Source organism: Nesoenas mayeri (genome assembly GCF_963082525.1).
Source record: "Nesoenas mayeri genome assembly, chromosome: 10".
In the NCBI taxonomy this organism is placed as follows: domain Eukaryota; kingdom Metazoa; phylum Chordata; class Aves; order Columbiformes; family Columbidae; genus Nesoenas; species Nesoenas mayeri.
This window is the reverse complement of record NC_137560.1, coordinates 6,518,708-6,545,769: the sequence shown is the minus strand read 5'-3', so window position 1 is coordinate 6,545,769 and position 27,062 is coordinate 6,518,708. Positions and strand designations below refer to the sequence as shown.

Here is a 27,062-nt window from a genome sequence, read left to right as displayed (position 1 = left end):
TGTTTACATACTGAAATACCACTGAACACCTGGTCATCTCCTGAGATCCTCAGCTGCATTTTGAAAGCTGCTGAGCTGCGTGCTCGCTAATTAAAATAAATCCAAGTATGTCTACATAAGGCCTAGTTACCCCACAAGATGTAGCCATGTTGGTGGAACTGCAGTTAAGCAATGCTTCCAACATAATTAATGGCACAAAAGCTTAAGATTTTTCAGTTCAAGCACATTACAGATAATACCTGAATTTAGCAATATTTAAAAAATGGTAATGGAGAGAAAAATATGTTAATAGGCTTTTGTCCCTCCAGTTTCCAAGTTTTACTGATGTGTTTTAAGACCCCTGTGATGTGCCCACCATGGAATGCCAGAGGAAAAGGTGAAGTGGCCAGTGAGAGAGACTGTGTTAGAACCCAGATGTTTCCTCTGTGTTTGCCCTCACACTCAGAACTTCTATTTTAGATATATTTTTTTTCCTCTGGAGACGTACATTCTTCAGAAGTATGAAAGAATAGAAAAAACAATTAGTTCTGCCAGTACAAGACAATGCATTGATGTTATTTACCTTTGTATTTCTCCATGGAAGCCTAGTGAGTGTCCATGTACCTTTTATCTGAAGTATAGTTAATTTTTAATGCAGGTATCATAAATACCATAATCTTACCACAGACTGAGTGTAACTTATTTATAACACTTTTGGTAAGTGAGGATAGTATTCATACATTTCTGTATGTTTCATGTATCCATTTGTTGTTGCACAGCATAAAGAAACTTTGCAAACACAGGTGACAGAAACATACTTTAAACATCCCCTGTCATTATTTTAATTTTTATTAAATGGCAGAAGGGGCCGGGATCCATGTTTCCTCTTTCATGTAGGTGCACATAGGATGTTAAGTAAAAAGGAAAAGTGCTTATTAATCAGTCTTTTACCAAAAAGTATAAATTGTTTAACCCCCAAGTTTTTTAAAAGTTCTAGTGAAATTAGACTCTAAGCAGTTTAAGTTACAGCACCACACATTTTAAAAAGGGATCAATGACTCACTGCAGATTTATGCAGGTTTTATTTTCAGACTTCTGGGTGCAGCTTTTCTCTCCTGTAAAAATAAAAATGCATCCTTTTCTTTGTTTTGACTTTGTAAAAAGACTGTAATACAGAGTCAAGTTTGGCTACTATCTGAATGATAGAAATGGTCATTATTCAGAGGAAAACTTGAAAGTGTTGGTTCCGTTCTGGTGTGTGTTTGGCCGCTGTCAGGTGCCCTGTGGGGGGAAGTGGGAATTTCAGAGCCCCCAGTGGTGCTTTTCAACTGGTAATTCAAGGGTAAGTTTTGCTGTTTCTAGTCAAAACTTGTAGTGATAAAATTGACTGGATTTAAGGGATCTAGAATTTAATCTTGTATTTGTGATAGGAAGTTTGGATATTTGGATAATTTGTCTTAAATTTACTGCACATGTGTATATGCATATAGAGATGTTTGTTGAGCTACTTTGTGAAACTATTGAACCATGTTGATAATGGCCAGGAAAATAGCTTAATGTTTTAATAGACTTTTAAATAATGTTATGTGTATTTTCGTATTTATGCGTGTGAACATCTCTGTGACGTATTTGAAATATCTGGTGTATTAAAGCACAGAAAGTTATTTAGAGACACAGACTACATGTGCAAACATGGGAGTTGCTTTTCTTCATACATAAAGTCTGTAACCTTGAAAACAGCCTTAGCAGGAAACAAAACTCTAAGCCAAAGCTCCATTTTTTTTTTTTCCTTAGTGTTTGGTCATCTGAATAACCTGTCACAGGTGCGAACTGATTTTACACAGTGCGGTATCTGAATACATTATCTGGGCAAACACCACACGCGTCTGGGTTGTTGCTTCTGAAGGAAGATGCTTTTCTTCTCCCCTTTCTGCTCGGCGGGCTCTGACCGGGCTCGCCGCCTTTTTGGGCAGCGGCTGGAGCGGTGCGGGGGTCCGGGGCGGCTGAAGGGGTGAACGGGAACGAATCGGGCGCGGGTGAAGGGGAAGAGCCGGTGCTGCAGAGGGTTCGTGTCTGCCCGGCTCAAGGGTGGCGCTGCCCGCCGTTAAGATGGCCGCCCGGTGCGCGCGCGGCGGCCCGCTCCGCCGGCCACCCCGCCCCCCGGCGGAGGGCGGGACTTCCTGCGGCGGGGCGGCGCGCAGCCGCGATGGTGGAGGCGTGAGCGCGGCGGGCCGGCGGCAGTCACCGTCCCCACGGGGCGCGGCGGCGGCCCGGGCCGGGCATGGAAGTGGAGAAGATGGATGAGAATGAATGGCAGTACCACGGGGAGGGCAACCAGAGCCTCGTCGTCTCGCACTGCCAGGTGTGTGTGGGGGGGCTGCGGCGGGGAACGGCCGGCGGCGCGCGCGGGCGCCCCTCCCCCGCCGGCCCCGCGTGAGGGGGGCGCCGCCCGCGCGAACGTTCCCTCAGGGGCCGCGCCGGGGGCTCCGTGCGCCGCGGAACGGCCGGGGGGCCCGGGCCGGCCCGGCCCTGCCCCGCGCCTCCCCAGGCGGCTGCCGCCGGGTGCTCGGGCCTCTCCCGCGGCGGGAGCGGCCGCCCGGCCCCGCCGGTCTCTCCCGAGGCAGTTTTCCGTTCCGCGTGCTGCGGGGAGCGTGCGGGAGGCCGTGCCCGCCCTGCGCGGGGACGAGCGCGCGTGGTTCGCCCCGGCCCGGAGCAGCGGCGGAAGGGAGAGCAGCTGGTGGCTGGACCGCTGGCGTCTGCGAGCGGGAGCTGTGAGGAACAGTGCGGAGAATTCCCCTTTTCCGTTGTAGCGTGTGTGACAGAAGAAAGAAAGGAACGTGTGGCCTTTCGTCACCGGTTCTTTTCCCATACGAGAGTTCGAACACTTGCTGTGGTGCTGAATTGGGATTCCAGAACATAATGTAATTTTCTGGCTTGGCCGTAGATCTCTGTGTGAAGGGGTCGGTCATTTCATCCCTCTGCTTCGGTTTACCCTTTGGGCTTGTTTGTGGCGTTGCTTTTTTTTTCTTAATTCAAAAAAGTTAGTAAAATAGATTTAGCGTTTTGATGAACAGTAAGAATTAAATGAAGCTATATCCGATCAAGCAGATTCTGTGTCACTTTGGAAAGCACGTGTTCCTTTGACTGCTGTCACTGTGTTCTTGCCCCATTTGTACATATATTGTTTACTTAGTATATTGGGGTCTGGATTTAACTGTACATGTCCCTTGAAGGAGTTTATTCTTCTAGAAAGTACTTGTGCCTATTTTCGTCTTTTAAATGTGTTTGTACTTCAGTTTAAATACTATTATGGTACAGAACATTCTTGATACTTTGTAGATCTAAAGCTACTAAAGGCGATGTGATAAAATGTAGGCTTTATGTGGGAGAAAAATCTACAATAGGAGTTGAACTCTGAAAACCATTTTTTTTTCAATAATATCTAAACAAATGACTGAAAATAGTGGATTCTTTTATGTTGCTTTTCTGGATTGTAACTGTAAACCAGATGTAAAAATGTTAACAGCAAGTCTGAGAAAATGCTGGAAATCTTATGGTGCTCTCCAGACTTCAAGAGGGGCACTATTTATGCTATAAGAAGAAAGTGCGTGATTTTGTTTCCTGTCTAAATTCTAGCTTTGAGAAAGACAGTTTAAAAAGTACTAGGTCACTGGATGACAGGGATCAGAATACCTAATAGATTAATAGTGATGCAACTGCGGTATCTTTAAATATGTAGAAAATAAGGAAGTCTGCCAGAGATTCAGAATAGTTGCTGATTGTGTCAGTTCTCTTTTTAACAAGATCCTGAAACTTTAAGATGGAGTGAAACGAAATGGATATGATTTTTCCTTTATAGATGGCTTTGAACCAGTAAAGCTTACATCCTGGAGCTTTGTGTTCACTGGTGGTGAACTCTTGTAAAACTGAAGCACATCAAACACTGTTTCAATGTTAATTGTTACTTTGTGCCTCCTACAAACAGGACATACTTGCATGATTAATCATCATTCTTGTGATCTGATGTCAAGTCATTCTCAGGTTTGCCTGAGCAGAACAGCAGCATAACTAAGGCAGTGAATTTAATTTTAACTGTCCTAGCTTTATTCTGGATGTCTTCAGTTAGTGTTTTTTGGGTATAAATGCTAATGGGAGGGACAACGGTTCGGTTGTGGCAAGGGAGACATGAATGGATGCTCAGATACAAGTGCTGGGGCAGTGAGAGGCCAGGCTGGAACTGTGTGTGCTGCTTGTTTCCACATTCTCCCTTTTGATGTGTAGTTGTGTTTTGGAACAGGGGAAGGAAGCTTGTTCCTATCTTTGTAGGTCTGAACCTCTCCTTGTTTCTTCTGGAAGATCTGAGTAATTTCAAAAAACAAAACAATAACAACAAAACGTCCCTGTCCTTCTGCAGAAGAGTGCATGAGTTTCTTTGCCTTTTATGAAGTAAGATCCAGGGTGTTTTGTTTCAACTCCTGCCCTCTGGACCCCTCTTTGGAACACTGATGACAGGTACCATGTGAGTTCATGTATCAAGCCGAGGGTGTTTGGCCTGGGCTGAGCAGCCAGTCTGGATGGATGCTCCTGTTCTTCGTTGTGTGGAGTGTGGCTAGCTTGGGAGTGAAGAGTCTGAGGAACAAGGTGGGCGTTGCCAGTTTGTGGTGCTCTCGTGTGTTTCAGGCTATCCTTATTTCTTTGGTTAGCTCCGTTCCCCGTATCTTTCCTTTTACAACATGAACATAATGCACTGTTAATGCAGAGTTAGTACAATACCAAAATTAAAAAATTGTTTATAGAAAAGTCACGTGCCCAACTAATAGCTCTGCTAGTGATGAGCTGATAAACCCTATGCACAGACAACATCCAACTGTTGTTTCCAGTCAGACATTGGCGTTCTGTGGAACACGCTCTGTTGTTTCAGGGAAAGTGTTGTAAAGTAATGCTTGTTGCGCTGTTTCCTCTTATTGGTTATTAATCCTGCAGAATGCAACTGTGACAAGTCTCCCTGTGCTCCTGCAGCCTACAAAACACTACTGAAATGAGTGGCTGAAATCACTGCAAGCACATCTCTGTTCATTATTCATGCAGTTAAGAAGAGAGGACTTACGAAGGGTATGATCTAATCACCACGTCTCCTCTTACAGTGATAGTTTTACAGAATTACTTTAATTAGTTCTCCACCATTTAGAAAGTGATCTGATGAATAAAGGTGGAATGCCTGCTGCGTATTTCCAGTTACCCTTGTTATCTCTGAAGCTGCATTCTCGCTTGCTTGGTGCATACTCAAATTTCTGCTTACCTGTTTTTTTAAAGTTTCTGTTCTGATGAATCTAAAATTCTGCAAGACACAATATTATGGTAAAAATTTCTCTGATAAAGCTTTTCCTGTTGGTTTTTATTGCGGCTTTGATTAAGTTAATCCAAACTGAAACTGAATTGTGGTCAAAAAGAATTTGTATAGTCTTGCAGCCTGCTGAAATGCTTCCAATAGAAAATGAACAGGCAGCTTTCCCACCTCATGACTATAGTGAGAAATAAAGCTAGCAACTCCTTTTGCTTCCAGAAGACAGCTCTTAAGATAGTTGGAAAGATCACTTTGAAGTGCGCAAAACTGCAAGTTCATTCAGGCAGTGTCTGTATGATCCTTTTCCACAGGTTGCGATTTTGAATGTTCTATCAAATCCTAGTATCCTCTTCACATAACTTATTTGCCACCCTTCACACCATCCAGTGAATTGTCTGGTGCTTGTTCTAGTTGCTGTCTTGGAGATGCATAAGCTGCTGCAGTCCAGATACTGCTGTACAAAACCTGAACCAAGCACCATCACAGCCAGCCAGGCAGCTCAGAAAGGGGGTGCTTCTTCCTCCCTGCATTTTTACTGGATTGTTGCTCCTTTCACATTGAATTTGGCTTCTGATTTAAAAAGAGGGCTAAACCATGCTTTGCCTCCTCCTCTCTACTTTTGAGCAGTAGAGAGAGTTCAGAGGAGCTGCAATAGAACAGTTATCTTCTTGTAGCTATTAACTCTTTCTAAGGTGATGTATATCTAAGATGATACCTAGTTTTTCAGAAGTGAGCTGAAAAATCCTCATTTCTTGTTCTGCATTTTAGTCAGTTGTTTGCTTGTACAGAGACACTTAAGACTTGATTTCAAAACGTATCAGATGTTTGTAGAAAGTAGCATAATCATCTCTAGAAATAATGACTTTTGTTTCCTTTCACTGTTGAAACATATGCTTGCAATCTCCAGTTTTTGTGTCATGAGGTAAAGTATGTCCATTCCTCCTGTGCATCACTGCAGCTGATATCTGCTTATTTTTGTTTTTTGCATGGTGGTATATTATGATAACAAAATGCTTAATTTAAAAATGTCTGAACATTAAGCTTGTGTTTCAGGATGACTACTGGGAAGTGCTACAAGAAGAGTTTTGTTTTCTTTGGGATTTTTCCAGCTTGTTTTTTATTTGATGAGGTAGTCTAGAGGAACCTTGGTGTGTGCTTGCAAAAGGTTGTGGTGTATCTTCAACACCTTGATTGTTAATAATAATAATCTACTTCTTATATTTGAATGCTTGCAGCTCTAACAGATATCCCTGGTTTTGGTATGGGACTTAATTAGTGAATGTGTAAACTATCTCCAGAGCATATGTGTGCTTGTGAAATAGAAGAGGTAGTGGGAGGGTAGATGGAGAAGGTAAATGAAGCAGAGCTAAGGAGATAGGGTGAGGGAATCAAGTTGATAGTCTTGCTGAAGATTCCCAAAGGTGGTGGCTGTAGTAAGTGAATAATATTTGGCTCTTCTCTCTGTTGTTTTTTCACTTTTTTTTTTACTTTTTTTTCCTTTGAGATACACAGGTAAAGCTGGAGAGGATATCACAGTGCTCCTTTTGCAGGCATCTTTCCTGATCCTTGCTCTGGCTTTGCAGGGGACTGTAGAGAGCAGAGGTTGCTAGGAGAAGTTCTTGGGTTTCAACAGTAGTCTTGGATTTCGCTGTATCTGTAGCTGCATTATGATGGCTGCAAAGTGTGTGCAGAAAGATACTTTCTGCATATGAGGGAGATGGATTTGGTTTTGGTTTTTGAAATAAGAGAGTGCTTTATGTCAAATCTGGCTAGATAATTGTTCCTAATAGTGCTTTTGCAATATTTAATAGTTTTCCTGTGGGTGATTGATTTGTTTTTAAGAATAATGACAAATAATTCTTGGTGGAAAATTTTGTTGTAATAAACTTACTTTGAGAGAGGACCATTAATAAGGTTGTATGTTTAGACACAGGCTTTTGCTGAAAGAGGAAAAAGCTTATGGTCAGAATTACTAAGTAGCTGCAGCTTTCCTATTTGGTCTTGTTTGGCAGAAAGGGAGTAATGCTGATCATTAATTGCTGTCTTGCAGAGAGTATCTTCTTGAGGCACTTTTTCTGATGATGTCATTTTTACAAGTTCTAAAACCTGCGTGTCCTGTTTCTTCTTCCATTGTTTTTCTTTGTGGAGTTGGCTGAATCTGTTCTGTCCTGTTGAAATTATTGTAGGTGAAGTATTGCCCCCAAAACTTCAGTCATTCCTGAGGAATTCCAGATCCCTGACTATAGAGTGGATTTTGTTCAGTTGTGTTCTGTTTTTTGTTCAGTAGTGTTCTGCTGTTTTTTTATTTTCTGTGTGTTTTTTTCTTTCTCCTTAATGTCTGTGGAATAGTGAATTAACAAATTAACAACTATGAATGTCTGGATTTCAAGGAAATATAGAACAGACTGCTGATTCCTGCATTAAGTAGTCTTCAGCTACGGGAAAAATATTGAAAAACTAGTTGCTGTTCCTTGTGGGTATAAGTACAATAGCTTATTAACAATGGCCTTCTCTGAATGTTGCTTTCATTTAAAATATGGCCAGGTTGTGGTGTCCTGGTTCTTTCACAGTAAGAAATTAACAGAAAAGATGCAGCTTGTATTTATTGAATTTTATTTTGGCTAATGGGAAATACATAGTTTTGGTAAGACTTGAATTTGAACATTTTTGTATCCTTGAGGAGATTCTTCTATTTAAATTTCAGACCTATGCCAGTTCTTATTTCTGATGGATTTTGTGCCCTGGATGTATCAAACAATTCACCAGGTGATGTGATGTAATGTAGGGAGTAGTTTTGCATCTTGTTCTGTAGAATTTTCTGGAGGAAGCAAAACTGACGTGTATGAGGTGGACCGAGATTCCAGCATGAATTTTAACAGGGATTAAGGGCCATTAAAAACTCTTACGCTTTTTTGGGGGCATTTCTTCAACCTGGTTTCTCCAGCATTATGTTCTTTTGGGGGTACACATATCTAAACATTTTCTGGCAAAAACCCCACACCTGCACACCCTTTGCCCGCTTAGAAAAAGGGAAGGAAACAGATTGATGACTAAAGATAATATATTGCTTTGTTCCTTCTCTCCTAGTAGAGGAGATTCTGCCTAAATTTAGTATGGCAAGCAGCAGTGTAATAGTCGAAAAGCCAAATATGCGATCAGGGTGTGTCATCAGTGGAAAAGAAAGGAAGAGATCTCTGCCTTGCTATAAGCAACAATTAAGTTTTAGCAACAGGAGGCAATCACCAGTCTGAGTTGGAATTTGGGACCCTTTGTGGCACCTGTAGGAAACTGTTTTAACCGAGGTTAAATGGTATTTAAATATGTATCTATGATCATGGGAAAAAAAGGAAGACAGGTTTGGTTTTGCTTGTATTTGGCTGAACTGGTACAACTGTAATTGTAGATGTCATAACTAATTGGACTAACTCTACTTGAGTACAATCTACAAAGCTTTTACTGTAAACAAAGAATTAAAAGTTGGAAGCACTTCCAGTTCTGCAGATTAGCTGCAAAGCTTTCTCTGACCCCTAAAAAAGTCAACAGCTTGAGTCAACACCTATACAGAATTTTAATTCCATATTGGAATTTCAATTCTAGTGTACTAGTGTAGTTAAATTTATGTTTTTCTTGGCTTCACTGGGTTTCTGTGCTGAAAAGATGCTCTGAATGCACTGCAGTGCAGTATTGATAGTATTTTCCACAGAGTGAAAGGGAAGGTGGCATCGGATAGTGGGGCTGAGTGCAGAGAGGAGAAAGAACAGAAAGGCAGCAATTAAAACTTTTCTTACCATATTAGCACCTTAGGTTCTGTAGATGCAGATGGGAAAAGGCAGCATGTGTGTGGAAGGAGATGGGAGACAGAAACACTGTGAATCTTGGGTCTAGTACTCTAATGTAATATGGTAGTCATGCTTTAACTGTAGCAGCAGCAGCAACACTATTCTTGTACCCCCAGAATACATTTTTTCAGAAGTGTCGTCTTATTTTGCTAATGATAGAGTGCTGGAGCAGTCTTGTCCTCTGGTGACTTTCTTTGGAAATTCAAACTCCACTTTATGCCTGTTAGGTGTGTGTTTGTTTGCTTGTTTTGTGTTGTGTTTTTGTTTTTGGTTTTGGTTTGTTTTTTTTTTTTTAAGTGACTTTTGAGAATGCTGGAGGCTACGTGCAATGAAAATGTAAAATAAATCCCAGTTTTAGTAGATAAACTCAGGAGGCAGTTACCTTTATTAAAAAGAGTCTTGTTTTTTTATTTCTAGGTGCTAGCTCAAGCTCAAATGCGTTTCTTTTCGCAGTTGATTAGATCAAGGTGTTATGTAAAACCATTTTCTTGTCTGTTTGGTGAATGGTTTGGTGGTGGTGGAGTTCATAAGGCTACATTTTTCTTTCTGTGCTGCACAGGTGTCTGCCCTCCGTCTCAGCAGCGGTGGGTTGGCTGCTTCGGTGGAAGGAACTTGGCTGACCCATGAGCACATAGGAGGGGTCAGTCTCATAGTCTGTGTTATTCACTCCTTCAGTTCTTTCCTCTCTGCCAGCCCTGCCAGTGCTCAGGGTGTTTTCTTTGCCTCAGTGTATTACTTCTGAGATATGCAATAACCGCGTTCTGACCTGGTTTTGCTCAGGAAGGAGCACGGACACTGCATTCAATTGATCTGTTGCCCAAGACCTGCTTAGGTTTCTTCTTGCTGAGGTGTTCAGGATGCTTGGAATTACTAATTGTCCTAACTGTATTTTATCACTTCATTCTAATCCCTTTTACTGTTTCAACTTCTTATTTCCTTCCCTCCCTATTAACATTTTCCTGAAACGCCTTGTTTCCCCAGCATAACAGCAGCTGCCGATGCAGAGTCGTGCTGGAAGGTGTCTGTTCCTGATAGACGAGGGTTTAGGGTTTAAAGGAAGGAAGCTCAGCGCATGTGTTCATGTTCCTGTTGGTGTAACTCACCTGTTTGACAGAGGGATGACATACTGGATACCTATTAAATGTTAAGGACCAGGTTTTTTCCTGCTTGTTTTTAACAGCTCAGGTGTCAAGGGCATCTGCTGTGTCACTCAGACTGCAGTAATGTGTGCTGAGGGCCCAGCGTCAATAGGTTTATTCATTCTGTTCTCCCTCTGGTATGTTTCCACTCAGCACCCATGGGTGTATTGCTTGATATCATTTCAGCTACTGTGATTAGGTGGCTTAGCTGAAGGACAAACACTTCCTTCTTCCTCATGGCTACTGCAGTCTTGGAATTGGTACCATCTTCATATTATAAGGTTATACGAAGCTTAGCTATAAAATGAAAGCTGAGTTAGTGCCTAACTGTCATGGGAGTCTACACTGTAACCCAGCAGGAAGAAAAGTGGAGTGAGTACCTGGAGTCTGATGTAAGCGGTGAGCTCTGTGCGAAGAAAACAAGTATCCTGGTGGTGTTTGCTTCCAAATAATGGTTTAACATATTGAATGGTGTCAAGCCAGGTGCTATGCCAGGAATTCTTTATTCATGTAAAGAAATAAAAAGATTGTTCTTAAGGGACTCTGGTGCTAAATAAAAGAGCATTGTTCTGATTTTTGAATGCTTTGTTGCACTTTGAGCAATTGCTAAACTTCCTCCATACTGGCAGGAAATGTAGCTTTCCTCACTTTGTTTTGTGTGATCTTACCCACCTTACACAGAAGAAAACTGAGTTGGAAAACAACACTTGTGTACAATATAACTATGTGTACTTCATTCAAAAGCTGCAGAATTTTCCAGTGCTTAGTTTGTTTTAATCTCCCACATCCCTCCACGGTGCCCAGCAGGCTGACACTTTGGATGAGGGGACCTTTAAAAACGTCTTGTGTTGGGTATTGTACAGGTAAGCTTTGATTGAAGTGCCAGGGCAGTGTAGTGGGTATGTTTTTACTGGGTTTTATTTGGTCTCGGGAGAGGGAACTCTCCTCTGTGCAGCTGCCTTTTCTGAGGTGTGAAGATGACACCTGTTTGTCCATTTGCCTCCTTCCTGGAAACTGCATTTTCTGAACTGAAACCCACCATTTTCTGTTTAAATCCCTCAAGCTAGAATTGGAATTGAAGGGGTCGTGGAATGTAAATTTGGAGTAAGAAATGTCAGAATAATTTTTTTAGTTGGCATATACTGTGTGCAGCTCCAATGTGCTACTGCAGAAATAGCTTAATAAAGGCAAAATAATTCTGTAGTTTGTGTTTAGTACCATTGAAACTGTCATTCATTATTATTTGCATATCACTATGTTCCAATAGGGCTTGAATAGCAATTTGGTGTAATTTAATCCATCTCCCTCCCTTTGGTTGAAATTTAGATAGAATGCACTTTTGGTAGGTGTCATTGCTCTACACTGTCGTGAGTCCACTACGATGAGGTTGTGTAGAATCGCTCCCATGGTGGTAGCAGGTCTGGAATACCTGGCGCTGTGTTTGCAAGTTTTTGATAGCTCTTTAGGTTCAGCAAAAGACTGAATTAAACAACCAATTTTTACTGTATGAAGAAGCTCAAGAGCTTTTTCAGGCACCATTCTCTCTAAAAGTAGCTGACTTGGTAGTAGTTGGTGGTGGCATGTGTAATTGGTTGCAACAAATAGTATAGTAATAATTGTAGGGAATGATTTGTTACCAGTTTTTGTGAGTGTTTTCTTTCATGTTTATGATTGGAAGCTCATGACTATTATATAGACAACTTTAAAACAAATATGGGTTTTCTTCTTCTGCTTGTGTATCACGTGTCTTTTCAAAATAAATGTATGGACAGCAGAGTGCAGTAGAAAGGTAGGTAATTTTGCGGTGTAAAATTGCATATAGTGCTTGCAAAAATACCGGTGGGTTTTCAGATACCACAATTTCATAGACAGTGTAGAGTGAGGGAGATGAGAGGGGTGTGAAGAGGGATGGATTTCCTTTTGGGACTTAAGAAGTTGCTTCCCAAAGTGCCTTGGTTTCTACCAGTATGTCTTGCAAAGATGAACACGAGTTGGTAATCATCTAGATAAAAATCTTTTCTAGTTATACTGGGAAGTTGCAGAAGCGGATGTTAAGAGTTACACTTTGCCTCTAGACAAAAACACTTAACACATGTTATTTAGAATAATAATAGAGTAATAACAAATGACGTGAACCTGCTCATTTGGAAAAGCAGAAGCCAAAGTGATGTTTCCCAGGCTTTGTGTTTGGACAGGCTAATTCTTCATATTTTCATACAGAAGGTTATTTTAAAATCATGTGAGCTGAGGTGGTAACAGCAGAAGGAAAATACCCATCTTTCTGTACTTTAAACAATTTTACTAGCACTTGAACTTGTTTTACTTCTTTCACTGGCCCAAGTCCTTACACAGATTTTGTTAATAATGTAGCAAGAGATGGAAACCTGAGAAAACCTCAGCGATGCAAATAAGGTTTTTCTCTAAAGGGGAGTATCCAGATAATAGATTTGCCCCAATTGTGTTTAACTTCTGAAAACTCTGCAGTTCAGGAGGCCTGCATGGTAGCTTTATCTTATGGCAATGAAGCTTAGAAGACATTTTGGAAAAATAGAAGGCCAATATCAAACATCAAGCTGTAAGGATATAAACGTAAGCTTTTATCCTTGTTTCATAATGCTACTGCGTAATCCAAAGTACCTGGATTTATGCCAGTCATATTTTGGCCTAACTGCCAAGGGTTACTTTGGTTTTGGATTTCACTGGGTAAGATCAAAATAATAGTTGTAGTAATTGCTTTGGAGAAGAAAAAATTCTTGCAGATAAACTTCTTGGAGCCTAAGACCAGCAAACTACTTTTCACAAGATACTTTAGGATGAGAGTTGTGTGTACACGTCTGTGTGTCTCTGTGATGCCAGTGACGTCTTTGAGTATATTTTTGCAGCCCCTCCCACAGCTTCTTGTCTCATTGGCAGCTAGTAACTTCCAGCTGTGATTTAACTCAAACAATAGTTTCATGACAAGGGGCTAAAGAAGTGTTTGCCTTTCTTGGTGGGACCTTAAGCTTAAGGCTGGACTCTCGCAATGCTGTGGCGTAAGCAAGTTAGTGAGAGCTCCTCCAGAATGCAGGCTCCTGGTGGCATTGTCTGGCAACCCAGTGACTGTGGATGTGTTTTGACAGACATGAGTTTCTGTGTCCTTGTTGCTATCATTTGAGTTTTGTGTAACAAATGGAAATGGTTTTTGTTGGAGCCCTGGTATGGTCCTGGATGCCAGTAAGAATGTCGTTTGTTCTCAAACCGCTGTACTCTCATGTGAGAGTCGCACTTTAATTCTTTATTTGGAGAGTAAGAGCAGTCATGTTTGATGTTCTGTTGGCTTTTTTTTTTTGTTCAGTCTTTTATCACTAACTGGATATTGAACATACTTGCAGAGAAAGGGCTGCAGGATTTTAAAAAATGGTAGACAGAATTATTTTGAATTCAGTGTTTTTCTAGCTTGTCTTGCTTCATCCAGAGATGTAAAAGGGGTAAAGACTCTTAATGTTTCATGTGTTACATTTGCTTAACTCCATGCATTATTTCTTTTTTTAATCTACTTGATTTTGCAGCCTGTTGTTTTGTATGCGTGTGTGTGTTTGTGTTTTTTTCCCATATTTTTGTGTGTATGTGACTATTATCCAATAAACTAAACACTTGGGTGATAGTGGGTCGATGGAACTGGTGCTAAGCAGTGGAAGGGCTTACAGAGGTACATGTAGAGAATGACATTTAGCGAGCATTAGGATCTAGTTGATTTGATTCCCAAAGTGCTAAGGAGTAGTGACAACCTCTTTAGAAATCTGTTCTCTTCTGGATTTGTGCCATTATTTTGCATGCAGATAAGCATGTTACATCTTTGATGTTAAATCTGTAAATATAAACAAATCTAAGGCATTTAAGATAACTGACAAAAAACCTCATGGCAACAACCACCCACCATATTTCCAAGTAAAGAATCAGTCAAGTGAGTTGGTAATGCAATAGCATGGAAAACATGGACCAATATTTTCAGAGGCAATAATTCTTAGGCAGCAGTTGACGTGTTTGATATCTGATGGGTTGACCTTTGTACTGTGGCAGTGTATTTGTGCAACAGTTCACTTGCACAAAGGGATGAATCTAGCTGAAAACTTGCCCCCTCAAAAAAGAAGAAAGTGGTTTGTTTTATTTTTTACTCAGGTCGTCTAATAGCTTTACTAAGGCACAGTGCAGGCTGGCTGGTTGAAGTGCATCTGTGATGGAAAGTTTTGTTTGACATCTTTAGAAAAGCAGGGTGTTCTTCTGCCATAAATAGTTTTGGTCATTTTATCCCAGCATGCCTCTTCAGGATTGACCTGGTAATGAGCAAATATTTTAGTGAGTATTGTAGGAGCAATCGGATTTTCAAGAGCAGTTGTTGGAAGCTTGTTGGCTGACAACTGATTAATAGATAAATATCTACAAGCCCCTTGAAATATTACAGAATCGAGGTAGTGAATTGATTAGAAGTGATCAGATCACTCCATTGCTTATCTACTTGTTTATGAATGTTTAAACTGGGGGATCCAAAGAGTTCAAACACTGTGGAAATAACATACTGCATAACCAGGGCGTACAGGCTCGTTATCCATGTGTAATGGGAGAACACCCAGCAATCTTATCAAATCCAGGTGATTATGAGTGTTCAATTGATGTTGCTGTAATACTCATGCTGTTTAGATCTTGCAGGACAAGTTTAATCAAAATTCAGCAAATTAACCTTTTACCTGAGAGTGTTTTCCAGATGTGGGTGGGTGAACTATGAGATCGTGCTGGCTTGAGACATTTTAGATATTGAAGGGGCTGTTCCTAGGTTTCACTGGTCATGTCTGAATCTGCATCTTGGTTTGTTAGTATTTTGGATTACGCGTTGTCTTCTGTTTTGCTTTGCTCTTCCTGCTCTTTCCCTACAAGTTAGTAATAAAGATAACTGCAGGGCTCTCCCACTCAGCACTGTCCAGAGACAGCTTTCAGCCCTGAAATGCAGAATTTATCTGGTGCTTCGTGCTATGGGAGGTTTTTTAATGGCAAGTCACTTCATAGAGAAAAGGCTTAGATTCCATCAACTTGAAGTGTGACTATGACATTTTGTCTGCATTATCTTTGCCAGGGAACCTGAGTGTTAATACTCTTTTGGGAGTGCTTTAAATGGAGTGTAGTCCTTGTTGGTGTATCTAGGAAAGGTACACATGGAGACACTAAGAGGTAACTCTGCCTGCTCTGGTGTCCAGTTGTTTTTATCCACCTCTTATCTGGACAGGCTGAAGTACACCAGTGGGAGTAAATGTCTTGAGGATCAGATACTTAGGCTGACTAATCTGAGTCAGAGTGATGTGTTGTCTTGTCTAGTAAGGCTGCAGGTTCCTTAAGACCATGTCAAAATTTGATTTTAATATAAAAAGTCTATTTAACAAGTGTAATGGTTAATTTCAGCAACATTTTATTGAAAGATACTTCAGGTGACTTCTGTGATGGAAGACACTCTCTTAATAGGCTTAAGGACAAAGGCTTAATTTACTTAGGACATCTATAAATTATTTTTATCTGAACTCATAAAGACTAAAGTTGTTTTTAGAATTTGTGTAGTTTGAAAATAAAAAGGTTTTTTAATTGTTAAAAAAATAGAAATTGTAAAATTGTCAAAAATTAGTGTGGGTTTGTTTGTTTTGGTTTGGTAAAATATTTGTCCTTGTGTGATGTGTTTATGTTTTGGAAGTTTATAAGTACCAGTTTGTAGTGTTTATAATTAGAGTTGTGCAGCTACTGCTGTTAGCTGCTGTCTCATTAATATTTTGTAATGCTGTGCTGATACTGTAAGTTGATATCTAAGTGGGTCTTGCATTATTTTTTTTTCCCAAAGACCTTTGGTGCCAAAATGTTAGGGTGCTTTTTGGTTTATTTGTTTGATACTGTGTTTTAGCAGATTTTCAGAGCAGTGTTGTAATTTAGGGGATTATTTCCCCTGTTACACTTGGTGACTGGCAGCGCAGAGTGGCTGCCTTGTTTAAGTGATGGCAAATCTGGGAACAGATATTGATGTATTTGATTTCAAGTTGAGTGAGATCCATCTATAATGGTTATTTTGTCTTTTTTTTTCTTTTTCTTCCTTAATTTCTCAGATGAGGTAGATTGGGGAGTCATACAATTGTGCTGTTCAGAAATTATGATGTACTTAAATGCTAATGAAACTGTATTGTTTCCTATCTTTCCTCAGCGCTGCGTGGTGCTGCGGTTTTTGAAGTTCCCCCCAAACCAGAATAAGGTAAGATTCAACATGTGCTGTTAATAAAAGCCCCCAGGTAAGCTACTAACTAGTCTGAAGAGAAACAGGAAACCCATGAAAGAATTGTGATAGGACTAAGAATAAGGCGATGTTGTGAAATGTGCCTGTTACAGACATTCTGGCACCAAGAGGAAATTTGAGGTCTCCTTGTGTAACTAAGGTGATGTGGCTGCCAGTACCCAGACCTTTGTGCAGGTCAGACTGCCATGTGTAGAAGGTGCGGCTGTCTGAAGGGGTGGCCGTGGCATCGGGGAAGGTGTTAACGTTGTGTATCCATGTAAGGAATGTGATGATGCTGAGGAGGAAATGACAGTTGTACCGGCCGCTGCCAGGCGGGACAGAAGAGCAGCAGAACAGGACTGGGGTCATGGGGAAGGTCTGCTGTTGACTACCTGTTCAGTAGCTAAAAAACATTGAATTTGGAGAAAGACATGAAATATTTACAGACTAGCCTTCGTCAGAGAGATATTTTAGTGTCTGTTGCAAAAAGAACATGGTGGGACACAGTTTACCCATTTCCTGGACTGTGTCAGAAGGATTTTGTGCTCAAGAAAGAAAAGAAGTGAGTTACCTTAGATTTGTTTAACAGAAATAAAAAATGATCAAGAATCAAAGGTGGAGGGTAAAAGTGCAGTGTCAGCACAGTGCTACAAGAGGAAAAAAGAGCACAAGAGGCCGGAGGTTCAAATTCTGTCATTTCCTCAACCTGGTGCGTGGTTGTCGGGGTGTTTTACCTGAGAGAGCGGGGGTGCAGCTTCTGAGCTGCAGCTTTGTAAGGGTCTGAGCAGAAGGAAATACAAAAAGCATTATGGCTATGCTGAGAGCTGGGGGAAAGGCTTAATTGTAAGAAGAAAGAAAAAAGGATGGATGTAAAGTAAATGTATAGGAAGGGAGTTTTGCTTGAAATCAGGAAGATGAACATGAAATGCGTGATGAAATGTCCCCTGTTTAACAAGGGATAGAATTTCTAAAGTAGAGCAGAGGAAAGCAGGGAAGATAAAACCCATGAACACAGTGTATGTACAAGTTATTTGATGGCCTTTCTGCTACAATTGTACTTGAAAAAAAGTCTGGTGAAACTAAAGTGTGATTCAAGTAAGTTTTTGACCTGCTTGTAGTGGCAGGATTTCAAAAATGTTTCCTGTGCTTCTGTAGTAGTCCAAGATAATGATGTTTAGAGTTTTTATGAGAACAGCGAAGAACCCAGTGGACTGGAAGAAAGCAAAACGGTGCCTGTCTCTTTTTCTAATATAGCAGGAGAGTATTCGACCACAAGTTAAAGTCTACTGCCATTTGTTTAAGAAAACAAAACACTGAGTAGCTACTTTTGCGTTTTGTTTTGTTGTTTTTTTGTTGTTTTTTTTTTAAGTCCGAGGAGATGGTTGCATAGTAATTATTTTTAAAAATCGGCAAAGTATGATGAAGTCTCAAAGGAAGCCAAGAAGTGACTTTTCACAGTCACCCACCGCAGCATTGCACTGATAACACTTCTGTCGGCTGCTTTGGCGTGCATATGGGTTTTTGGATTGGGATAGCAAAACAGAAGAAAAAAATCTCCTGGGCCTGGTATTCTGCTGCTATCTGAATGCTGCTCAGGTTCTTGAATGTTTTTCTTCCCTGCATAATCAGATTAGTAAAATTGCTCAGAATCCAACCAAGCAGAGAGAGTGACGGCAGTAGGCATTCCTGCGGGCTGTGGCTGTTGAAACACCAAGCGTTTGTTTTTTAAAAACCGTTACCCAGACTTGCATTGAGAATTGCCCCGGACAGACACGCGTCTCTTCGTACCGCTGTAGCAGCAAGACGGCTGTTTGTGGGTGCAGACAGCAGCTGAGCTTTAAACAGCAGCAGCTCCAGCATTCTGCGTTTGCTTTGTGCTGTGATTGTGTGGACATTGTGATATGCAATTCCTTTAGGCTTTGCTCTCTAAATAGAAGATTATGTAATTTGAATATATTTAATTATTCTGGTGATTGAATTTAAGGATCAGGTTTTCTTGGAGAATAATGGAAGACAATATTTTATCTTCATATCTGTAAACAAGTCTTGGAGAATCAGAGTTTTGGGACAAACTTGGACGTAGCAATGTTACAGCTGGACAGCAGAGAATGTTTTTAGGTGTAATTTCTATTCCTGACCAGTGCAAGATGAACTAGGATGTAAAGTGTTATATACCTGTGCATGACATTGTAGCTCATCCAGTGTAAACAGATCTGAAAGAACCAGTTGAAGCAAAATATTTTCTAGTAACGTCCATAGTGAAATTCAGATGTGGACAAATGCGTCTCAGTCTTTTCTGTTAACTCCTTTGGAAAAGGAAGTCTGGACACCGCTTTGCATTTATAGCATTTGGTTATGGATTTGGGACCAGTGGTTAAATGAGGTGGTGTTATTGCAAATTGTAATCTTACTGTTACAATTCAGTGTTTTATTGAAAAATACTTGATAATGCCAGTCTGTGGCTTGGACTTCTTGAGTAGAAAGTGTCAGGACTTGCAGAATGATTTTAATTGCATGTTGCCTATTTAATATACGAGTCTTCTGTATGAATGAATTTTTTGCCTTTTTATTGTGTAGAACCTAATTGATGAATTTTAGTGTTTTGCTGAATGAACTGGCAGTAATGATGGGTCCTTCAAAAGGTTTTTTTCTTACTGTTTTTTAATGTTGAAAGGTGATGCTCCAGTAGCCTGTTAGCTACTTTTTGTTTCTTGTGTAGAGTCTATCAAATACACTTGCTCTTAAAAGGAGGTGAGCAGGTGTCATAAGCTTGAGTTGTAATTTTAAAGTTGGGTTGATCTTTTTAACTGATGAGTCTTTCCTTGTAGTAGCAGCACAGAATGTCCCGATTTTTCTGAAATGCTCATTTCCCAATATGTGTGTGTGTATATATATATATGTATGTTAAAAAAAAAAAAGCCTGTGGGTACTGTGTGCATCAGCAAACAAGGTCAGAATAATCTGTAATTGGGAATTAGCTGTGATTTCTGTTGCTGTATGAGATGATGCAACATTCCTTCTCACCATTCAGAATTTGTGTAATTTAAAGGCATATACTGTCATTAAAAGGGCAGAAATCTGTATATAAATTGAAATTTTCACCATAGTATGTGCTCAGAATTGCCAGTTCCCCCCTCGTCGGGTGAGGAAGATACTATAATTATTGATGTTTTAAATGGTTGGGGAGTTTTCCCTCTGCAAAGCAACATTTCCTTCCCCATCCCAGGACAACTGAAGCACAAGGGCAGGTGGGTGCAGTGTGTATGGAGCCTGCTCAGAGGGTGCAGAGCGGGGTTCCCCATTTCCCCCTGGGCCGGAGGGTGACGGAGCTCGGGCTGGTCCTCGCTGCTGGACCTCGGGGTGTTCAGTGCCCGTGACAGGGGCATTGGCCTTCCTGGGAAGTGCAGATTGACCAAAACTGCTGTAAAATGCCCTTTTGCATACCGGTGTGGGTGGCCTGCTCACGCATCTTGTTGCCTATTAATTATTTTTTCTTAAATACACTTCTCAGACCAAATGACTGCAACTGAGAAAGTTATTCAGGCATTATAGTGTGTGTTTTGTTCGGAGACTGAAGCAGCAGAAGATGGTCTGTTGTGAAGAGACTCTGAACTTCTTTAGACTCCCTTAAAAGGATTCAGGGAGAGCTGTTCTGAGAAATGACTCTGGGTACCATATGCCAAGCATGTTAAAGAATAAGTGCTGTCCTGGCCTTTATAGAGACGTGGAAGTGCTAAGTGCTTTGGAAAAATTGTTTTTCCTGCTTGCTCCAAAGGAATTTGGTGTTTTTGGTTAGTGCTCTGCGCACTGAATGCTGGTGTGTAGCACAGTGTGTTATTGAAGAGTGTAGTCACCCATGTTACTGGAGTGACTTTTCCTTCTGTAAACCATTGTTGCACATTGCAGCATTGTGTATTACTGCCGCTGTCTGGAAAATGCATCTCGCTAGAGGAAGACTATTAAACTTGGTACCTGGTCTTAGCAGACCTGTGCTACAGGAACAAACTTATCTTGCTTAGTCTACACAACTTGTGTAAGTTTGTTACGTAAGAAAGCCTTACGGGTGGAAAAAAAAAGTCTACCTATTATGATGGTATTATAAAACAAAGTTAGTAAGAGTGCTTGGTTAGTGACATTCTCCTTTTACCTAGAAATGTGTTTAATTTGTGTTGGGTGTGGTCTTTTCTCCTTTCTCTAGACTTTGTCATTGTGTGAGTGTTGTCTTCCTAGCATTTTATTTTCTCTTACTCTGCCCTGTCTACTTTTTATTTCTCCCACTTGTGTTGTTTTTCTTCTCCAGTTTTCTAACTTGGACACGAGTGTTGCACTTTCTCTTCCTCCACTGTTACTTAATCCCAAGAGTAGATCTCTATATGGTCCAGCGCTTTATGGTGTGCAGTGGTAGGCAAAGTAGTGCTGTTCCAGGAAAGCTTTGCGTTACAAAAAGACACAGGACTTGGAGATTGTAGTAATAAAATACAGCACAGAGACCCAGAGTACTGGAGTGCTGGGAACAGGTATGTTGTAAAGCTGCTCTGCTAACATCGCTGTCCTGCTCCCAGTGCTCGTTCAGCTTCATTTCTATCTAGCTTGGCATTTCTGTCTTGTAGAACTTTTGTGTTTCCTTGTAGACATGTAATATAAAATTTATGGAAGATGACATTATAGTAAGGTTTTTCATTGTTTGGGGCTGGATTTGGCAAATTCTGTACCTGTTGATGCAGAAGTTTGTCATGGGGCTCACTCTTTGTGGCCATTCTCTTCCAAATCTCCAGGTGATGCATTTTCTAACACTCAAAGCCCCTCCTGCACATCACCCATTGGTAAGAAGGCATGCTGTGTGTCTCTTTTGACTATTGCAGTTTTGGGAACTATTTGAAGAATAATGGTCAAAGACAGAGTAGATCTTGAGTAATCTCCCTCTCTCCCACCTTTTTAATTTTCTCTGTCCTTTTCCCCCTGAAACTGAAGAAGAACCATCCCTCCTGACGATTTTCCTGGTTATCCCAGCCCCAGCAGCGCAGAAACAGATGTAGCACGTTTCATGTGTTTCCTTAATTCCAACATGCACTGACCTACCAAACTCAGCAGAGCAATTGAGCTACTTTGCTAAGCCACTGACTGGCATGTGTATGTATTCTTGAGTGTTACTTATCATCATTATTTCGTAGTTAAATTGCCACGTTTCTGTCTTCCAGACTTCAGAGGAAATACTACATCACCTGCAAAACATTGTAGACTTTGGAAAACATGTCATGAAGCAGTTCTTCGGGGAGAACTACGTTCACCATGGGGTAACTGTTTTATTCTTGCTGTAAATGGCTTATGCACTGTAAACACTGAAGAGCGTTGGGGAACACTGAATGCCAGTAAAAGGAATTAATAGGGTTTGTAGATACTCCCAAGTAAGATACACGCACAGGAAGCATTTGGATCAGAGCAGAGATCCTGCTCTGTGTTGGTGAGGTGATTGGATTGTACTTTGTGGTTTGAGTCATTTCTTTGCCCTGCATAAGGTGAGAGATTTTGAGACTAACTGCGAAACAAGGGGAGAAACCTGGTTTGTGTGAATTGTCCGGGTTTCTGTGCAGTCAGAGGTCTCCTTTTTCCTTGCCGTGCTGGCAACCAGGTGTAGTTCACCCAGATTCATGTACCTGAGTGGAAAGTTCCACCTTCTCCTGCGAGCCGAGATAAACGGTTCTGCCTTGGGAGGGTGGGATGTGGGACGGGATGAAATGGGACTCTTCCATTTGCGAAAAGGACAAAATGATGCAAGTTCCTTCCTGTACATTAAACTTGCACTGAAAATACTCTTTCTTGTGCATTTATTTAAATTAGTTTCTGGTTTCCATAGTGAAGTTTTACATGTGATCGCAGGCACAGGTTTTCATATAGATGGTTTATCAGAGGGAGAAGCTACTGATGGTATAGTTTAGTATACTGTCGTTAGTATCCTCTGCACTTCAGTATTCCATTTTAAGACCCCCCCCCTCAACTGGATATTAATTTTTATGTTGAAATGTGTTTTCTTTTTTTTAATAGGAAATTATTCAACTGCCTTTAGACTTCGTCAGACAGCTCTGTTTAAAAATTCAGCCAGAGAGGCCAGGTAAGTGCCAGGAACAGCGTAACGAGCTGTAAAGCATTGTGCTTTATTGTAAAGTAAAAACGCGTCATACCTCAGAATACCAGGAAACTTCTTTAAATATTAAGACGCATTGAAAATTTGTTCTGGAAAAATGGGTGTGTTCTAGAACTAAAAGTTGCACCTGATATTTGTTTGATCAGACTGGGGAGAGGGATCTTCTGTGAGCCTGTGTGCGTTAGTTCTTGAGCGAGTGTTTACCTTGCTGTGAAGTCTTTTACAAAGTACAGTGAGGGAGGTGGAAATGTGGCCTGAAATAATTGTTTGGTGCTGGGTCCGTGTCGTCGCTGAAGTGCACGTTTGCTTTGCTGGTCCCCTGGGATGGACGGAGGTGCTGAAGGCGACAAGTGTGCGAGGTCAGGGTGTGCCGGCCTTGTGAAACCTTTTGAAACAAGACTGGAGGTTTGGCAATGTCTGACGTGTTCAGTGTCGAGTGAAGCTACAGAATTTGGTGTCACCATTCTTAGTCAGCAGCACTCGGTGCACTGCTCTGCCTGTACGGCTAGAGGTACAGAGAGCTGTAAGCTCCACAGCGGGCAAAGAGAAGATGACCTTCCTGATGTGTTTATCGCAGTTCAAACAGTTCTTGAGAACGGCCAGAAACTTCTGTTTGGGAAAGTTCATTGGAAAAAAAAAGTGGTATTAAATAAAAGTATTGTAGCCAGTATTTTGATGCCTTTGATCCAGGGAAAGTTGAATTAATTTACATACACTGAGCACAGGACGCTCTCTATTGCTGACTTGTCCTCACCTTTTTGAGAAACAGTTCTACAGTGCCAGAAACCAGCAAGGAAAGTAAATAGCGTCTAATAAAAGTTACAGAATCAATGATACTCTGGTAGAAGTGAATGATAGAATTTAGTTTATTTCTTAAATGTTTTGTGTGTGCAGCTCCTGGGGGTTTCTTTAGAGAAAGAAACATTGCGAGGAGCTGCCCAAGTGGTGTTTCTTGCTTTAGAACAGCAAATCTCACTGTTCCTCTTTTAACAGGAATATTTTTTCTAAATCTTGAGGAAGGAATTTATTTTGATATTACCTTTCACATAAGCCTTTCTAACTTAGAAAGCAGCTTCTCTAATACCTCAGATTTCTGGGTTTGTCTGATGTGGCAGGTGGCTTTCAGCTGAACAGGGATATGCTGGAGTTCAGAAAAAGAAAACAAACCCCAGAATTTTCTTGGAGAAAGGAGGTTTCTTCTCGCTCATCCTAGTGAAGGATGCATGTAATTGCAGGCTGATCCCTAATGAGCCTTCTGTTTCTGAGGTGGTTTTTTTTAACTGAAATATATTTTTCTTAGCAATGGAAACTATAAGAGAAGATACGTACTGTGTATGTCTCTTTAATAACACAGATACCTGAAAATTTGGGAGTGTGTGTATGTTCTTGTTAAATTTGAATTAAAATCTTGCAGACCTTTCTCTGTCCCAAAGGATGTGTGTGCAGGGAGGGTATTGAAATGCTTCATCTACATAATGGCTCTTAGTCTGAAACTTGTTTGTTTGTTTGTTTGCTATTTTGTTTCTTCTCAGGGTTGTTAATCTGGACTATATTAAATGCTGTTTTTAACAGGGTGGTTTTAGCAGTGGAAATTCTTGTTTGAAGCTGCGAGCTTGTGAGGGAGGGGAAACAAACTTTTCCTTTTGTCTTCCTTTTCACCTATTTATTACTTTGACATAAACACTGGCATGGCTAGGAAGAGGCTACTCACAGACTACTCACAGAGTTGAGTGAAGCCACTTGCAGGTTCTGTTTACATCTACACTTTCTTCTGAACTTCTGAACAGATTATGGTGTTCCTGGCAGTTTTCACAGATTCCTTTTGGCCGAGAGATGGTGCTTTGTGCAGCTTCACTAAACAACCACGAGATCACATGTTTGGACACAGCAGTCAGTCAGTCTCTACCTGCTCCCTCGCCCTTCCAGGCCCCTCAGCGATACCTTCTTGGGAGGAGCTGCAAGCAGCAGCTCTTGAGGCGTCTCTGTGCCTGGGACAGTTCTGAGGAAACTGAAAACAGGTTGATAATGAGGAGGGCAAATTTATGCCAGTGCTTAATTGGCTGAAGCTGCTAACTGTGTCTGGTCTTTCCAACTTGGTTCCCACTCCCCCACCTGGTGAACAAGATAACTACAGTGTAAGATAAACATCCACACACCTCATTTTTGGTTTTTGTTCTCCGCAGAGTCTCGCTGTGATAAAGATATGGACACTCTCAGTGGTTACGCAATGTGCCTTCCTAATCTGACGCGGCTGCAGACCTATCGTTTCGTGGAACACCGGCCAATCCTCTGCATAGAGATTAAGGTACCGAATGGCAGAAGATCCTGCTGGGGGTTTTATTTGCATTTTCAAGTACGTGCTGGGCAGGGCAGTTTGGGAGGAGTGCAGCAGTGGGTAAGGCAGAGCTCAGGCTTCCACCGTGACCCATTGGATGACATGTCCCCTCCGCTTCCAATTCCTGATCTTTCGAAACTTGGGAAATTCCCAGATATTACCAGGCTTTTTTAATGTCCACTGCAGTTTTGTGCGTCCTTATTTCTGTTCTCTAAAATAATTAGGAATAGTACACAGTGACATATATTAAGCTTTCAAATGCTGAATGTTCACTTTTTTTCTTAAGTTTCCTTTAACTGGAAAGATTTGCATGTTGTGTGCTCTTATATTAAAAAAAAAAAACCATTTATAATCTTGTTTGTTTGTTTGTTTTAGCCAAAGTGTGGCTTCATTCCTTTTTCCAGCCATGTTTCACAGGAGATAAAGCACAAGGTGTGTCGTTACTGTATGCATCAGCATCTAAAGGTAATCGTTTTTTCCAGTCATACTGCTTTCCTCTGACTGTACTGTGCTTTATTTGCTATTCCAGTCGTGCTTTCCTGTTGAAACTTGCTTAAACCTGTGATGTGATTAAAGATGGTAGGTGGATACACATCTGAGTTGCTGGGTGTGAGTGTTTAGTGAGAGATGGAACAAGTTCTGTGGGAGCTGGAAGCAAACAAACGCAAGATCAGTCTTTGAGGACTGTTAATGCTGTTGATTGGGTAAACTCTGATGTCAAATTTCCTTTCAAGGGCAGCTCACCAAAGGCACGCTGGCATTCTGTAACTTACAACAGCGTGCAACACACATGGAACTCATTTGACTAATGTCCATTATGTGTCTGAAACGGTGCCTTACTGCAATTTACTGTGACCTTTCTCCATGCTTTCCATTTGTGAGAGCAATCAGAGTGACTTGAGCGCTGAGTGTGACGAGGAAGATGCTGAGTAGTCATGAATTGTATGTTCAAAGGGTTTTAAATGTCGTAGGACTTCTGAAGACAAGATGTTAGTGCCACACACCCAGCTATTAAAATAACGGAGAGTAGTTATTCCAGAGTGATTAACAGCAGTGGTGTGGGTTTTCAACAGGTAGCGAACGGAAAGTGGAAGCGACCAAGTAAATACTGCCCCTTGGATCTCTTCTCAGGGTAAGGAAGTGTGTGACTTGACTCTATGTTTTTACCAAAAACTCCACATTACAGCTTTCTTTCTCAGATTACTTTGATGATCAATCACTGCCTGCTTGTCTGACTTTTACAGTCAGTATTTCTGGTGCTATGTACCTTTTTACACCCATTTCAGGAACCAGAGTTGCTTTTTAATGTACCAGTGCCTTTAGCTCCATAACATGAAACCAAAGAGCTGTTTCCTCAGATTTGAATTCTAGTTGCAAATAGTCACTTTATCTTTGCAGTGACTTCAGCATGAGGAACAGCTTTGTGGGTGTGTTCGCTTCAGGTGCCCAGTTCTGATTCCATAGCGTCTTCCAGGCATGAGTGTGAACATCTAAAGGCTGTGAAAAAAAACCCCAAATCACAGAATATTTTATTTTTTTCTTCCCTAGAAATAAACAGAGAATGCACTTTGCTTTGAAGAGCTTATTACAGGAGGCACAGAACAACTTGAAAATATTTAAGGTAAAGAGTCACATTTCTCTGCTTGCTTTTTTGGCCTTGACTCTTTAATAATTTGACTTAAGCATCTGAACAGTCAGAATCCCATTTCAAACCTGCCTAATCAGCACCATCATTAGGGGGCCCCACTGAAAGTAGAAGATGGGAAAGTTCTTAGTTAGATTTCAAATTAGGACAGGTAAGTAATGATTTCACCAAGCTAATTAGTCTGAAAGAATCACCAAAGAACAACTACTAGAAAAGGACTTTTAAAGGTGGCCAAAGGTTTTAAATGCTCTGAGCTTCTTCAGGAGGAAGAAGACAGAGAACTTTGCATGTTGCTGCAAATATTTTTTAAAATTATTTTACAGCATTCATGCACATCTTGCTGAGGAAGTACAAAGTTA

General features: G+C 41.0%; 1 protein-coding gene across 2 annotated transcripts in view; it reads left to right on the top strand.

Annotated features, from left to right (window-relative positions):
- Positions 1 to 2,260: 2,260 nt before the first annotated feature.
- Positions 2,261 to 27,062, top strand: part of IPPK (inositol-pentakisphosphate 2-kinase) — a gene marked incomplete at its 5' end in the record, with an annotated part of 31,307 nt that continues 6,505 nt past the window's right edge. Inside the window, 8 exons of one of the 2 annotated variants that reach the window (XM_080350428.1) lie at positions 2,261 to 2,341; positions 16,513 to 16,560; positions 21,780 to 21,875; positions 22,624 to 22,690; positions 24,907 to 25,028; positions 25,434 to 25,523; positions 26,132 to 26,190; positions 26,607 to 26,679. In XM_080350428.1, coding sequence (XP_080206554.1) covers positions 2,261 to 2,341; positions 16,513 to 16,560; positions 21,780 to 21,875; positions 22,624 to 22,690; positions 24,907 to 25,028; positions 25,434 to 25,523; positions 26,132 to 26,190; positions 26,607 to 26,679 — 636 coding nt within the window. Of the gene's footprint in view, positions 2,342 to 16,132; positions 16,561 to 21,779; positions 21,876 to 22,623; positions 22,691 to 24,906; positions 25,029 to 25,433; positions 25,524 to 26,131; positions 26,191 to 26,606; positions 26,680 to 27,062 lie in introns of those variants that run through there. The other variant, XM_080350427.1, reaches the window with a different exon arrangement.